We start from the raw sequence: 13,957 nt of genomic DNA on the forward strand, positions 1-13,957 counted from the left end.
TACTTCCACAAAATTTATTTGTAAACTATGTGACTACAGGTGTTTCGGCAGAGTGCCTTTCTCAAGTAATTTATTTTACTACGTGTTTGTATTTTAAAGTCTCTAACTGAATAGGTTGAGGAGTGGGGATCTATTTGGCTCAAGTTGGTCATTCAGAATTATATAATAAATAAAAACAATTTAAACATTATTCGTTTTGCATTGAAATTTTTTATGCCATTGACTTTAAAACAACTAGTTGCAATTTGTTTTTTAAATACTTTATTGTTTTATTTAATTGTTATGTATTTGTGATTAAATTGCTTTAAAATTAATATTGTTTGTACTGAAAACTTTTGTTTTCGTTACTTCCACAAAATTTATTTGTAAACTATGTGACTACAGGTGTTTCGGCAGAGTGAATTTCTCAAGTAATTTATTTTACTACGTGTTTGTATTTTAAAGTCTCTAACTGAATAGGTGGGATTCTTGGTAAAACAAAGCCTCACACAGTGTATCGAAGAATTCAAGCCCATATCAGACAGAGTAGCATACCTTATCATCAGAATTAATAAAAGAACCACTCTGAAAGTGATCCAAGTATACGCCCCAACCAAAAGCCACGATGAAGAAGAAGTAGAAATATTTTATGATGAAATAAGAACAGCTATAGAAACAAATAAAGCAAACTACGAAATACTATTAGGAGATTTTAATGCTAAATTGGGCAAAAAGAAGAAGATTATGAACATTTAATTGGCAATTATGGCTACGGGCAAAGAAACGATAGAGGAGAAATGCTTCTCAATTTCATGAATAAACATAACATGTACTCAATGAACTCCTTTTTCAATAAAAAACCAAGCAGAAAATGGACATGGATGAGCCCCGATAAAAAGACAAAGAATGAAATAGATTATATTTTAACGAAAAATAGAAACCTAGTAAAAGACGTATCGGTATTAAATCAGTTTGACCTAGGAAGCGACCATAGACTAATAAGAACAAAACTAGTAATAAACAAAAAACTAGAAAGAAAAAGAATACATGAAAAAAGATACAAATGGACATCTGAAGAAATAAAGAATAGTGAATTTAATAAAAAGATAATGCATGCATTAAATCAAGTTGACATGCAGCAGATAAACTCCAATGATATTGATGATTTGAATAACCTTATAACCGAAACAGTGAACAAAAGCATTCTGCAACTGAAAAAACCAAAAACAACACACAATGAATTAGATAAAGAAATATTACAACAAATAGAAAAAAGGAAGATCTTAAATAAATCTAACAAAAAGGGAACCGCAGAATATAGAGAACTTAATAGGCAGATTAGAAAAGGAATCAGAAAACAAAAAAGAAAAGAAGAAGAAAAATTAATAACAACAACTATTGAAAAAAATAAGAGTATGAAATGCCTCAGACCGACACTAGGACGACGTCAGATAATATCATTAATGGGAAAAGACGAAAATGAAATCACAACTAGAGAAAACATACTGAAACGAATAGAAGAATTTTACACGGAACTCTACAGAACACATCAACAAGACGATGAAATGAGACCAGCACGGAAATTAATAAAAAATGTTGGATCGGAAATAATGCCAAAAGTAACAATTTCAGAGGTAACTACAGCATTGGGAAACATGAAGAGAAATAAAGCTGCAGGAGAAGATAGTATTACTACAGATATAATTTTAGAAGGAGGCAAGGAACTCATTGCAATTGTAACTAAGCTTATAGACAGTTGTTTACACCAGGGCAAAGTCCCTAAGAGCTGGAACAACTCTAAAGTAATCTTATTACACAAGAAAGGTGATAATCGAAAGTTGGAAAACTACAGGCCCATCAGTCTATTGTCACACCTATTTAAAATACTCACCAAAGTCATAACTACCCGACTAACAAGAAAATTAGATGAATACCAACCATATGAACAGGCAGGTTTTAGAAAAGGCTATTCAACTTCCGATCACCTGTTAACCACAAAAATATTAATAGAAAAATGTAACGAATACAAGTTTCCAGTTTTTATAGCATTTGTAGACTACGAAAAAGCTTTCGACACTATAGAACATACGGCCGTAATAAACGCAATGCAAAATTGTAGAATAGACAGCAGATATATTAACTTAATAAAAGAAACTATGAACCAAGCTACAGCTACATACTACCTAAATGAAAATGAATACACGAACCCTGTACCATTAAACAGGAGAGTCAAACAGGAAGACACTCTATCACCCAAACTGTTCACCTTAGTTTTGGAGGACGTTTTTAAAAATCTAAATTGGAAATATAAGGGAATAAACATCAATGGCCGCTATCTCAGTAATCTACGATTTGCGGATGATATAATCCTGATAGCTACTGACCTACAAGAACTGCAAACCATGCTTTCAGAACTACACACAGAATCTTCTAAAATAGGACTGAAAATGAATTTAAACAAAACAAAAGTCATGCACTCCGAAGAAACGATGACAATAATAAACAACAAAGTTATAGAAAAAGTTGAAGAATATATATACTTAGGACAAAAAATAATACTAAATAGGGAAATTCAAACGGAAGAAATAAAAAGAAGAAGAAAGTTAGCATAGGCAGCATTCGGCAAACTGAACTATATACTCAGAAATCAGCAAATTCAACTACATCTTAGATCTAAAGTTTTTGATGCATGCATTATTCCGATATTAACATATGGGGCACAAACATGGACAATCACAAAAAAGAATATGAACATACTCAGAGTCACTCAACACGCGATGGAAAGAGCAATGCTTGGCATATCACTTAAGGACAGAAAAACAAACACATGGATAAGACAGAAAACCAAAGTCACCGATGTGGTACAAAAATCACTAAAATTGAAATGGGAATACGCTGGACATGTAGCTAGGAGCGATCTTAATAAATGGCACAGAACAATTCTAACCTGGAGACCATACGAACACAAAAGACCCAGAGGCAGACCTCCTATGAGATGGATAGATGATCTGAAACGAACTGCCGGGAAAAATTGGCTACAAGTAGCGTACAACAAAAAACAATGGAAAGGAAGACTTGAAGAGGCTTATGTTCAGATGTGGACGTGAATGGCTAGACTAAGAAGAACTGAATAGGTTGAGGAGTGGGGATCTATTTGGCTCAAGTTGGTCATTCAGAATTATATCAAAGGTTCTGCCAGTTTGACAGATGTAAGTTTTTGAACAGTTACCACATGTCAGTTTGTAAACATCACTCTGTAATTGCTTTCTCTTTCGGCTCTTATTGTTCTTAACCTATTTGCCTAAGTTGTTGATAGTTCTGAAAGCTAGTGTTATTCCTTTCTTTTTTATGTACCTATCTGGCTATTTTTGTTGATATCTTGTCTGTATAATATGTGATAGAGCAGAAGTGTTTTTCTGTGATGGTGGATAAACTAATTTCAGGGCTTTCTTATGGAGTTTTTGGTATAAAATGTAGTTAATTGTCTTTCGTTATAGCCATTGTTTACTGCTATTTGCTTAATAATGTTCAGTTCTATATCGAAGTTATTTTTTGACATGGGAATTTCTGTCACTCTATGTATCATGCTATGGTAGGCTGCTAATTTATGTTGTGTAGGATGAGATAATGAATTGTGTTTACTTGTGTCAGTATGTAGGTTTATGTAGGTTTATGAAATACGGAGAACTCATGTTTGTTGTACAGTCTGGTGATTGTTACATCTAAAAAGTTTATTAACTGATTCTGTTCTGTTTCTATTGTGAACTCAATATTACTATGGAGTGAATTAATGTATGACAAAAATTGGTCAAGTTGCCTGTTAGTTCCTGTGTAAAGCATACTAGTAGGTATATCATCCACGTATCTCCACCAATACAAGAAAGTTTTGAATACGGGATTTTTTGAAATTGTTATTTCAAGCTGGTTCATAAAAATATCTGATAGCAATGGGCTTAGAGGATTGCCCATAATAAGTCCAGCACTGTTATTTGTGTATATTTGATTACTAAATTCAAAGTAGTCTTGATTTATGCAAATTTCAAGAAGGTGTAAAATTTCAGATGTAATGATCGGATTTGTAATATTATGATCTAAAAGATTTTTAACTAGAACAAAAGTTTCTGTAGGAGAGGAATGCTAGGAAAAAGATTTTTTACATCAAATGAAATTAGTCTGGAGTTGTTGGGTAATTGAAAATGTTGTATTTTATTAACTAGTTCTAGGGTGTTTTTTATGGTGAATATAAGTGAACATTTAGTGTATTCTATAATAATATCTAACAGTTTTTTGAAAGTTTATATGACGGTGTAACGTTATAAACGTCACATCTTTGTTATTGTATTTTCAAATAATTATTTCATTCTATCTTTTTTAATAATTTATTAATAATAATCTTCTTATCCTGTGGGAGTTTTTTGTCAGTTCTTCTATCAGGCGCGGCCCCCTGCGAATGGGGGATGCTCTCTGGGTATTCGTAGCGCCAATACCCAGAGGGTAGCAGGGATACTTGCAGTGGAACAAAAACTGACACCTGGCAGTAGGTATAAAATGCATACCCATTAATATGGAGAATATTGATTTATCTTTAGGATCGCTGGAGCCGACGCTGGACGTGACAGCATGCGGGAAGTTTTTTTTTTTTGGCTACAAATTTTGTAAAAGAGAGTTCAAGGATTTGACACAAGGATTGCACTCTTCTCGCCCAGGGGCCGATCAGGGCATTTTATAAACGATCAAAGGTAGGCCTCGGATAGATAAGGTATATATATGTACAGCTGGTTCCAAAAAAAACTGATACGACTCTTGAAGCGTATTTTGTAGAAAATTGAGCAGTGTATTTTGAAGGATAAATACTTTTATTTACATTCTGTCACTGTCACTGCCAAATCTTAAAATTTGTCAGATAACTTATTCTGTTCAACCTCAAAAAATGGCTCCACATGCTAGCAACAACTAAAAGCAAGAATTGTAACGAAATTAGAAGATGGTTGGTCACTATCTGCCGTAGCGAACCATTTTAACGTAAGCAGAACAATAGTTTTTAATATTAATAAAAGATGGAGAGAACAAGAAACTCTCGAAAGAAAGCAAGGTTCTGGAAGACCAAAAATATCTACCGCTCATGAAGATCGTACGCTTTTGGAGAGATTAGAAGAGAATCCTTTTGAAGATGCGAAAACTGCAAGAATTGTGTCACTTTCCGGGAAGAAAGACAACAACAATCCTTTTGAAGATGCGAAAACTGCAAGAATTGTGTCACAGTTTCCGGGAAGAAAGACAACAACTTGGCGCAGAATTAAAGCATCGTGTCTTAGGTACCGAACTGCAGCAAAAAAAACAAGCTTTTACACCAGAACAAAAGCAATCAAGACTTATATCTGCTTTAAAACATCAGCTACAAAATCAAGATTTTTGAGACAGGGATATATTTACAGATGAGAAAATTTTTCAATCTTCTAAAAAGGGCAAAATGGGGGTGTATAGACCAGATAATAATAGATTTAATCCTCTATATGTTGATAGATATCGAGCAGCTGGTCATTTTGGCGTCAATGTATGGGGATGGATTTCATCTAGAGGAATGGGAATTGTATGGCGTATTGATGGCAGGTTTGTTGGGCAGACTTATCTAAATATTCTAGAAAACATCATGTTTCTCAGTGTAGAACAGTTGTATCCAGAAAATAATTTTATCCTCCAACAAGATAATTGTCCTGTTCACACTGCAAACATTATAAAACAGTGGCTCCAGAATAACAACATCGAAACCTTACCATGGCCCAGCTACAGTCCAGATTTAAACCCGATCAAGAATGTCTGGGGGGTTATTGTAAAACGGTTGTATTGGCGTAATTTTTTACCTCAAAATGCTGAAGAGCTGTGGCACGGTATACAACAGGTTTGGGAAGAGCTCGCTGAAGAAGACAATTTCATAGTTCCTTTCACGCAGATGGACCGAAGACTACAAGCTGTTATCAATGCTGATGGAGATATTACAAAATATTAATTTTATTTTTATATACCTAAATTTAGTATAGTTTTGGTCTTCCAAACTGTGACATAATTCTTGCAGTTTTCGCATCTTCAAAAGAATTCTCTTCTAATCTCTCCAAAAGCGTACGATCTTCATGAGCGGTAGATATTTTTGGTCTTCCAGACCCTCGCTTTCTTTCGAGAGTTTCTTGTTCCCAAAAAATTGAAATTGGCCATTTTAACACCAAGTCACATAATGTGGCTTAATGATAAAAGGGCCAGAGTCAATATTAAATTCAAAAGAAATCTGTACAAAAAAACAAAAATTTGACATTGGCCCTTTTAGAACCAAGCCACAGATATATGTAATCAGTTGTTTGTTTATTTTATTATTTGTCTGTCATAATAAATATAATATAATGTCAAACCAATCAAATACACTGCTTGACATGATAAAATCTTACTAAGAGTCGTATCAGTTTTTTTAGGAACCAGCTGTACATTAAGGAAAGACATAAGGTAGCAGCAAAAGGTATTATTAAATTTGTATTTTTGTTATTCTCACGAAATATAACAAACAATCGTAAATTTCTTTTCTGTTTAAAGCAAGAAGATACATTACGTTATATGGGCTTTCAATGTTCAATTGTAGAAGTTTTCTGAACAGCTCATTGGATTGAGCCCTATATTTTTGGCAATCAAAAAAGATATGTTCCAGGTCACCGATTTTATTACAAACTTCACAAAGATCATTCTCAAGTATTTTGATTTTATGTAAGTGTGCTGGATAACATGCATGACCAAACTTCATTCTACTAATAGTGGTTATGCTTTTGCGATTGTAATCGAACTTATTGTACCAATGTTTTTTCCTCAATTTGGTTTCTAGTCTGATGTAACGTGTTGGATTTGTAAAGGTGTATTCTTGCCACAAGTAGGACCATTTTATTTATTTGTTCATCCGTAGTTAATTAGCAATTTATCTGTTCCCCCATTTCTATGCTTTCTTTGGCAATTTTATCTGCAATTTCATTGTTTGTTATTCCTACGTGTGCTTTAACCCAGAATTTTATAAATTTATTTTGATCTTGTAATTTTTTAATAATTGTTTGAATGTTAAAGATAATATCATTTGTTGTGTTTGAGTTGGATTTTAAAATTTTAAGAACTGAAAGTGAATCGGAGAAGATAATGGCATTCTGTTCCTCTTCCTGTTGTACATATTCTAGTGCTTTTAGAATTGCTATTGCCTCGGCTGTGTAGATAGATGTGTTTTTATGTAGCTTATAGTGTTTTTGTATACGTTTGGGTATTACGAAGGCACAACCTGTGCCGTCAGTGTTTTTTGATCCATCAGTGTATATTGTGACATAGTTTGGATGTTGGTCTAAAATTTGATTAATAACTATGTTATTAGATGATGCTAATTCAGAGTAATGGGGTATATTCACATCACATACAACAAAGTGAACAAAGTAATCGATCTCTACCTTTGTTTGTGGTTGTAGGGTCACGTTTCTTAATGCTTCACAAATAGGAGGAGAGTTCTTGTGCATCCAAAAAGGCTTAGTTAAGTCGTATTCGTTTAGCTTGTATATGCTACAAATGAATGGTGCATTTTTCTTTAGTGATTTAATAATCTTTTTTCAGCTAAAAATGATCTTCTCAGTTCTAATGGAGGTTCGATTGCTTCAGCTCTTAATGGTTCAACTGGTGTAGATTTCATTGCTCCCAGACATATTCTAAGTGCTTTGTGTTGTATAATGTCCAGCTTACGTAGATTGGCTCTATAGAAAATTAGTGCTGTTTAAGGTTCTGCTCCCCACCAAGTTAGCATGATGGATTTTAGGAAGTTTAGTCCTTTGTTACATTTTATCTCTATTTGTTCAATGTGTGGTTTCCAGGTCAGTTTTCTATCTAATTTAACTCCTAAGTATTTGGCATTGGTATCCACTGGAAATTATATTTTATTTATTTTAATTTTCTGCATTGGTTTCACATTATGCCTGGTGAAGATAACGACTTTGGATTTTTCAGCGGAGATTTGTAGTCCTAAATCATTTATGGATCTTAAAGAGTTCTGTGCTGGAGTTTAAACGATTGATGCATTCATCGAGGTGTATGCTACGTGTATAAACAAAAAAATCATCGGCATATTGTATCATAGTTGCTGTAGATATGGAGGAGTGTAAATTAGTGGTACATATATTGAAGAGAAGTGGTGCAAGAACAGATCCTTGTGGCAACCCTAAATTTGCAGTTTGGTATTTCACTGGACAGCCATGACATCCTCTGAGTCCTACTTGCCTGTTTATATACAATTTGCATATGGTGTTAGCAACTTCTTGAGGTATTTGTAATTGTATCATTTTTCCCATAGAATGAACCAGTTGACATTGTCATATGCACCTTTAACATCTAGAAACATCGTCCCATTGTAATCATTTTCAGTTAAACATATTTGTATGTCTGTAACTAAGTGTGTCACTGCATCAATGGTGCCAAACCCTTTTTTAAAACCGTATTGTGTGGTTGGCAGAGAGCCAGTTGTATTTAACCACCATTCCAGTCGGTTTTTAATTATTCTTTCAAAAATCTTGAGTATACATGGCATAAGTGCAATATCATTCAAGGCATTAGCTGGCGAAATTTTATCTAGAAATTGTTCTTGCCATTCATAATTCCCCGATGTATTAACTTCCCCAGATCTTCTATTCATTTTTCTGGCCTGTGTCCATATATTTGTCAATGGTGTATCTTTATTTAAGTTTTCATACCAGTGCTGCCAATAAAATTTGGCTTTATATTTTAAAAATTTCTTGGTTTTTGAATTTTCGTTTTTACATTTCATAAAGTTTTCCATGGTGCTCTGTTGCTTATATGTTTTGAGCATTTGTTTTCTTTTTTTAATAGCATCTTCGCAGTTTTGATCCCACCATGGTGGAAGAGAGGTTTTTTTGCTCATTTTAAAAGGTTGGTAGATGGGTACGGAGGCATTGGCTGCCTTATTTATCCCTCCAACTAATAAGTTGTACTTATGTTCTACGTTGTTGTTATTTTTAATGTGTTGTGAGAAGTATGTATCCGCAATTTCTTGATATAAGCTCCAATCTGCTTTATTTAGGTTCCATTTTGTTTTAGGCTGTATTATGATGTCTTTACTTTCCATTCCTTTATTAATTTCTATAATAATTGGAAAATGGTCTGAGCCCAGTACATCAGGAAAAGTTTCCCATGCACAATTAATTGCTATATCTGGAGTTGCAAAAGTTAAATCCACGACTGAATTATTCCCATTATTTGTGAACCTTGTGGGGGTTCCGGTATTTAAAAGTACTAATTCTGTGTTGTCTGAAGCGGTTATTATTTGCGTGCCTTTGCTGTTATTTTTGTAAGATCCCCATGTTTGATGATGCGCATTGAAATCTCCTCCAAAAATGCTATTAGACTTGGTACAGTTAAGAATTGCCTCCCAGTCTGCAACTGTTGTTCGTATATCTGGTGGGCAATATATCGAGAAACATGTTAGTGTTATTTCACTGTTGTCCAATATCTGTATTCCACACATAAAAATATTGTTATTAAAATTTTTTGTAATTGAAATTTCTTCAAAACTAAATACCTTTCTGACAAGAATTGCCACACCAGCATAACCATCATGGCGATCTTTACGTATAATTTTATAGCCGCTGAAATTATATTGTTTATTTGGCTTAAACCATGTCTCTGAAATTAAGGCAATATCAATGATATTTTCATTTAAACATTTAACTAAACTCAATTTATTAGCTACAGCCGATTGCGTATTCCATTGTAAAATCTTTATCTTATTTTTTATTTTATTAGCCATTATTTAAATTTATTATATTTAATAATTTTATCATAAATGTATGCTCTATCTAATTTTTCTAAATCGTTAAAAGAATCAAACTCTTTAAGTACACTTTTTAAAAAATTGAAAAACATTAATAAATTCATCTGTGTTAGGATCAGGATCGGAACTGTGTAAACAGTTGGTGGCAGGGGGTTTTTTGGACCAAACTAAAAAGGGAACATTTCTTCAGCTAAAGGAGATTGGGCTTTCCTCTTTTTATGTTGAGAAGAAGTTTCAGGTTGACTTGGTATTACTTTTTGTGTTTGTTGTTGGGTACTGGATGTGGATGGTTTGGAAATATTATGTCTGACATTGTTTTGCCTTGGAAGAGGTGGAAAACTTTCATTATTTATCGTACCTAATGCATCAAACCTATTCGTTGTAGTGACAGCAGATGTATAAGATGTGTCTTTTAATTTCGTTTTGTTCTTTAAATTTTGGACACTGTTTGGATATGGATTTGTGCTGAAAGTTTTTACAGTGTATACAATAACTGTCTTGCGGGTCTCTGCAGTTATCATCATCGTTTTTTTCTTGTGAGCAGTTAATACATCTAGTTTTTGTACTGTTGCAATTACGAAAAATGTGTCCATGATGCAAGCACCGGAAGCATTGAACAACACTATGCATATATGGTTCTACGGAACAGGCCACGCTGTTTATATATACATATCTAGGTAAAATGTTGCCTTCAAAAGTAAGTAATACCATTTGTCTAGGTACATATGCTTTTTCTCCGTTTATATCAACTTTCCTTTTGAGTCAAGTGACTTGTTTTATTGATATATTGGATATTATATTTACGAAAAGATATTCATAACTGAAAGCAGTATCTACATTTCTTATAATTGCTTTTCTTTGTAGCAGGTTATTTGGAATGTATGCTTTTAGTTGTTCCTCTTTTAAATTCCCATTCTTAACTAGATAGATTTGCATCTTTGGGGCTTTTAAGTTGTACTCTTACCCTATTTTTTCCTACTCTGTCAATGCTAAGAATATTTTTAATTCCTAATTTTTTATGAAAAAGGTGACCTACCTGCATGGGGTGAATTTTTCCAATCTGCTCCGCATTTATTTTCTCAATGAATACATATACCTTATCTGTATAGAGATACCCTTTTTGTAGATTGAACAGCTTGATTTCTTTTTCTGGATCTTTGGTCTTTTCACGTTCTTCCTCCTGGTCCATGTTTTGGGTTCCCCCTTTATCAGGGGGAGAGTTTTCACCCATTATTGTAAACTCCCACCATAAAAACACAAAGCAAAAACAAGAAACACTTCACAACACTGGGTTTTTTATTAATTTAGCCCGGTAGGAAATTAGTTTATTATTAATTGTCACAAAAAACTTGTCTTAATCACTATTTAAGCACCTGTAATTATACGTGTACTCGATATGAATGATCATACAAGACTGGTCATAATAATTAATAAAATATGTAGAACTTTTATGAAAATTGAAGTCAATATTTTTTACTCCGAAAAACACAAACGTAAATTTGGCAACATTGAACATGATCAGAATATCTTATATTGTGCGCAAACGCACTGGACTTCTTTTTCCAAACAATGAATTTTGAGCCATTTTACCATATTGTTTATTTTTGTTTAATTTAATGCGAAAATAATGAATGGTGTTTATAATTTGTTTATGTTATAATAACTAAAGCTATTTCATACTTTGATAGCATTTTATTCTGGCTAATTTTCAATTTGGCAAAAACATGAAAATTTTGCCTGTTTTGCAATTTTTAGGCAAGTCCAAAAAATACCCATTTTTAGTGATCCTTACTAATGTAAACATTTACCTAAAATTCTATGCGTTATTATCCAATATCAAATATTCAGTATTCATATCCGAAATTGGACAGTATCATTTTATCACCCAGTAGATCGAATGCATTTATTTGTTATTAAACACACACACGTAATTAATTAAATTACATACACATTTGGTCAATTATCAATAATATAATTTGGACATCAGCCAAAAGTTGCTGACATAAGATAAACAATTTACCTTAATTAGATACACAAAATCACGCGGGGCCCGTGTTTACATTGACCCAATTTAAACTTATATAAAACTAAGATCTCTTGTCTAGAAATTCAATTATTATTAATTCATTAACGCGAGTGATTGTCTTCAACGATCAACATTTAAGTCTTTACTCAAAGTACCCCGGGTCAACATCCATAGTGTAAGTCTCATCAATAAATTCTGCTACTATTTGGTGTTTCCATCACAACTTAAAGACCATCTACACTGAGCCAACGAAGGGAATTTGTTCAGTTATATATTTTTGTATACCTATTATGTGTGTGAGATGCAAAAATGACAAACACAGATTAGCATATTATGACTGGAATTTAAACCATATTTAAAAAAATTATTTTTCTATTTTAGTATATTGAATACCAGCAGAAAAAAGCTCATTTTGGTGCCCCCCAAACAGAGGAGCCCACCTACAGTGCATCCCTTGCAGGCCAGTTATCGCCGGCCCTAGCCAACGAACTGTCAATGGGATGGGCATGAAGCGAATTTAATGATCCAGGATGAGATAGAAGATAGTCAGGGAAGGAGGGAAGATAATCGCCATCTTTGGTAAACAAAAAAAAATGATAGTAGGTTGCCAGATTGGGGTATTTTCTCACAATTTTGGAGTAATTTGACAGCGTCTAGGGGAATTTTTCTAAGCAGAGATGATTGGGGGATCTTTTGGGGGGAGAAAATTATGGAAGATTTTAAGGGGTCATAGTAAATTAAATTTGCGAATGTACATAGAACTGTATATTATACTCTCATATAATCGAAGAAGATATGACCTATGAATTATTTCCAGGACCCTCTGTTGATAAGTAGTATAATTTTGGTTTACTGTTCTCTACATTTGACTACTAATTTATTAAAATGTGGTAAAACTTTAAATTTGGCTGATTTGAGCTTCAATTTGAGGGAATTTCAGTTTCTAATTGAGGGATTTATAAAATCACATCTGGCAACTCTAGTGGTCATTGTAGGTTGTAGGAATATACTTAGTTATAGTTTATATGTACTTTGATTTATACTATGTACATAGGGTAGACTACTTTGTTGATTTGTCATTGTCATTAAATGATACACAATAAAATTATAGGTATTAAATATATCATGGCTTAGTTCTAAAACCTACAAAATAGAATATAAAACCAAAAAGAAAGACTAAAACGAGTAGGTACTTCTTTTAATGAAGAAGAGAGTTCTGACCTATTTAAATACAAAAAAGTATTTAAATTTTTAAATATTGCACATCAGCCCTGATACCAAATTAAAAATATGAGGTCCATTTCGCTGATTTAAGTTTATATAGGCAACTCAAATTACAGGGCCCAAATTTTCCCAGACTCTTTTCTGCCTCCCTCTAGGATCTCTCATTTGTATGTTGGCCGCAATCTCGCTTCACTGTTTGAATAAGACGGGGCCATTCCATCAGTATTGACAGTTCGTTGGCCCTAGCTGTACCTACTCCTACTCTTAGGGTTTACTTACCCCTTGGATTTGTTTGTCTTTTTTTACATGGTGTAAGTTTATGTTTCCCTTGTTCTATTTCAGTCTTCTTGGTAGTTTTCTTTAAGACTACATAATCAAATATATCCTGTTTATGTTCCTTTTGGGGCTCCTCCTTAATTTCAACTTTACAAATATTCAAAGGGTCTTCCTCAACAGCATTATAATCCATCTCTGCTTGACACGTAGTTTCTTGTTCTACTTCCATATTTGTTGAAACTGAACAACTAAAACTAAACTTTGGTTTTGTTTATTAAAATTCATTCAACAAAAGAAATGCCAAAAACACCTGTCAGTGTCAAGTCGAACTGTCGTTGGTTTCTAGTACAGTGAGAAGTTAGGCATCATCTGGCATCCGGTGTCTCCAATCTCCAAGGATAGAGCCAGTGTACTGTGGATGGAGCCATAAATCATGAAGTTGAAACTTGGCAACATCTATTGGTAGACCGATTAATTCTGACAGTTCTCATTTGCTTTTGGGGGCTATGATGTAGCGTCATAAAGTTAGCGAAACGGTTTTTTCAAAGTTGTTATTTTGACTTCTACCATAGCTCAAAAAATTGCACCTCGTTTGCGGATAATTG

General features: G+C 33.4%; 1 protein-coding gene across 2 annotated transcripts in view; it reads right to left on the bottom strand.

Annotated features, from left to right (window-relative positions):
* Window positions 1–13,706, bottom strand: part of LOC126882661 (zinc finger protein OZF-like) — a 69,491-nt gene extending 55,785 nt beyond the window's left edge. The window contains exon 1 of one of the 2 annotated variants that reach the window (XM_050647645.1): window positions 13,356–13,706. In XM_050647645.1, coding sequence (XP_050503602.1) covers window positions 13,356–13,581 — 226 coding nt within the window. In that variant the 5' untranslated portion in view covers window positions 13,582–13,706. The remainder of the gene's footprint in view (window positions 1–13,355) is intronic. The other variant, XM_050647637.1, reaches the window with a different exon arrangement.
* Between the last annotated feature and the right edge of the window lie 251 nt (window positions 13,707–13,957).

This window comes from Diabrotica virgifera, chromosome 1 (genome assembly GCF_917563875.1).
Source record: "Diabrotica virgifera virgifera chromosome 1, PGI_DIABVI_V3a".
NCBI classification, from domain to species: Eukaryota; Metazoa; Arthropoda; class Insecta; order Coleoptera; family Chrysomelidae; genus Diabrotica; species Diabrotica virgifera.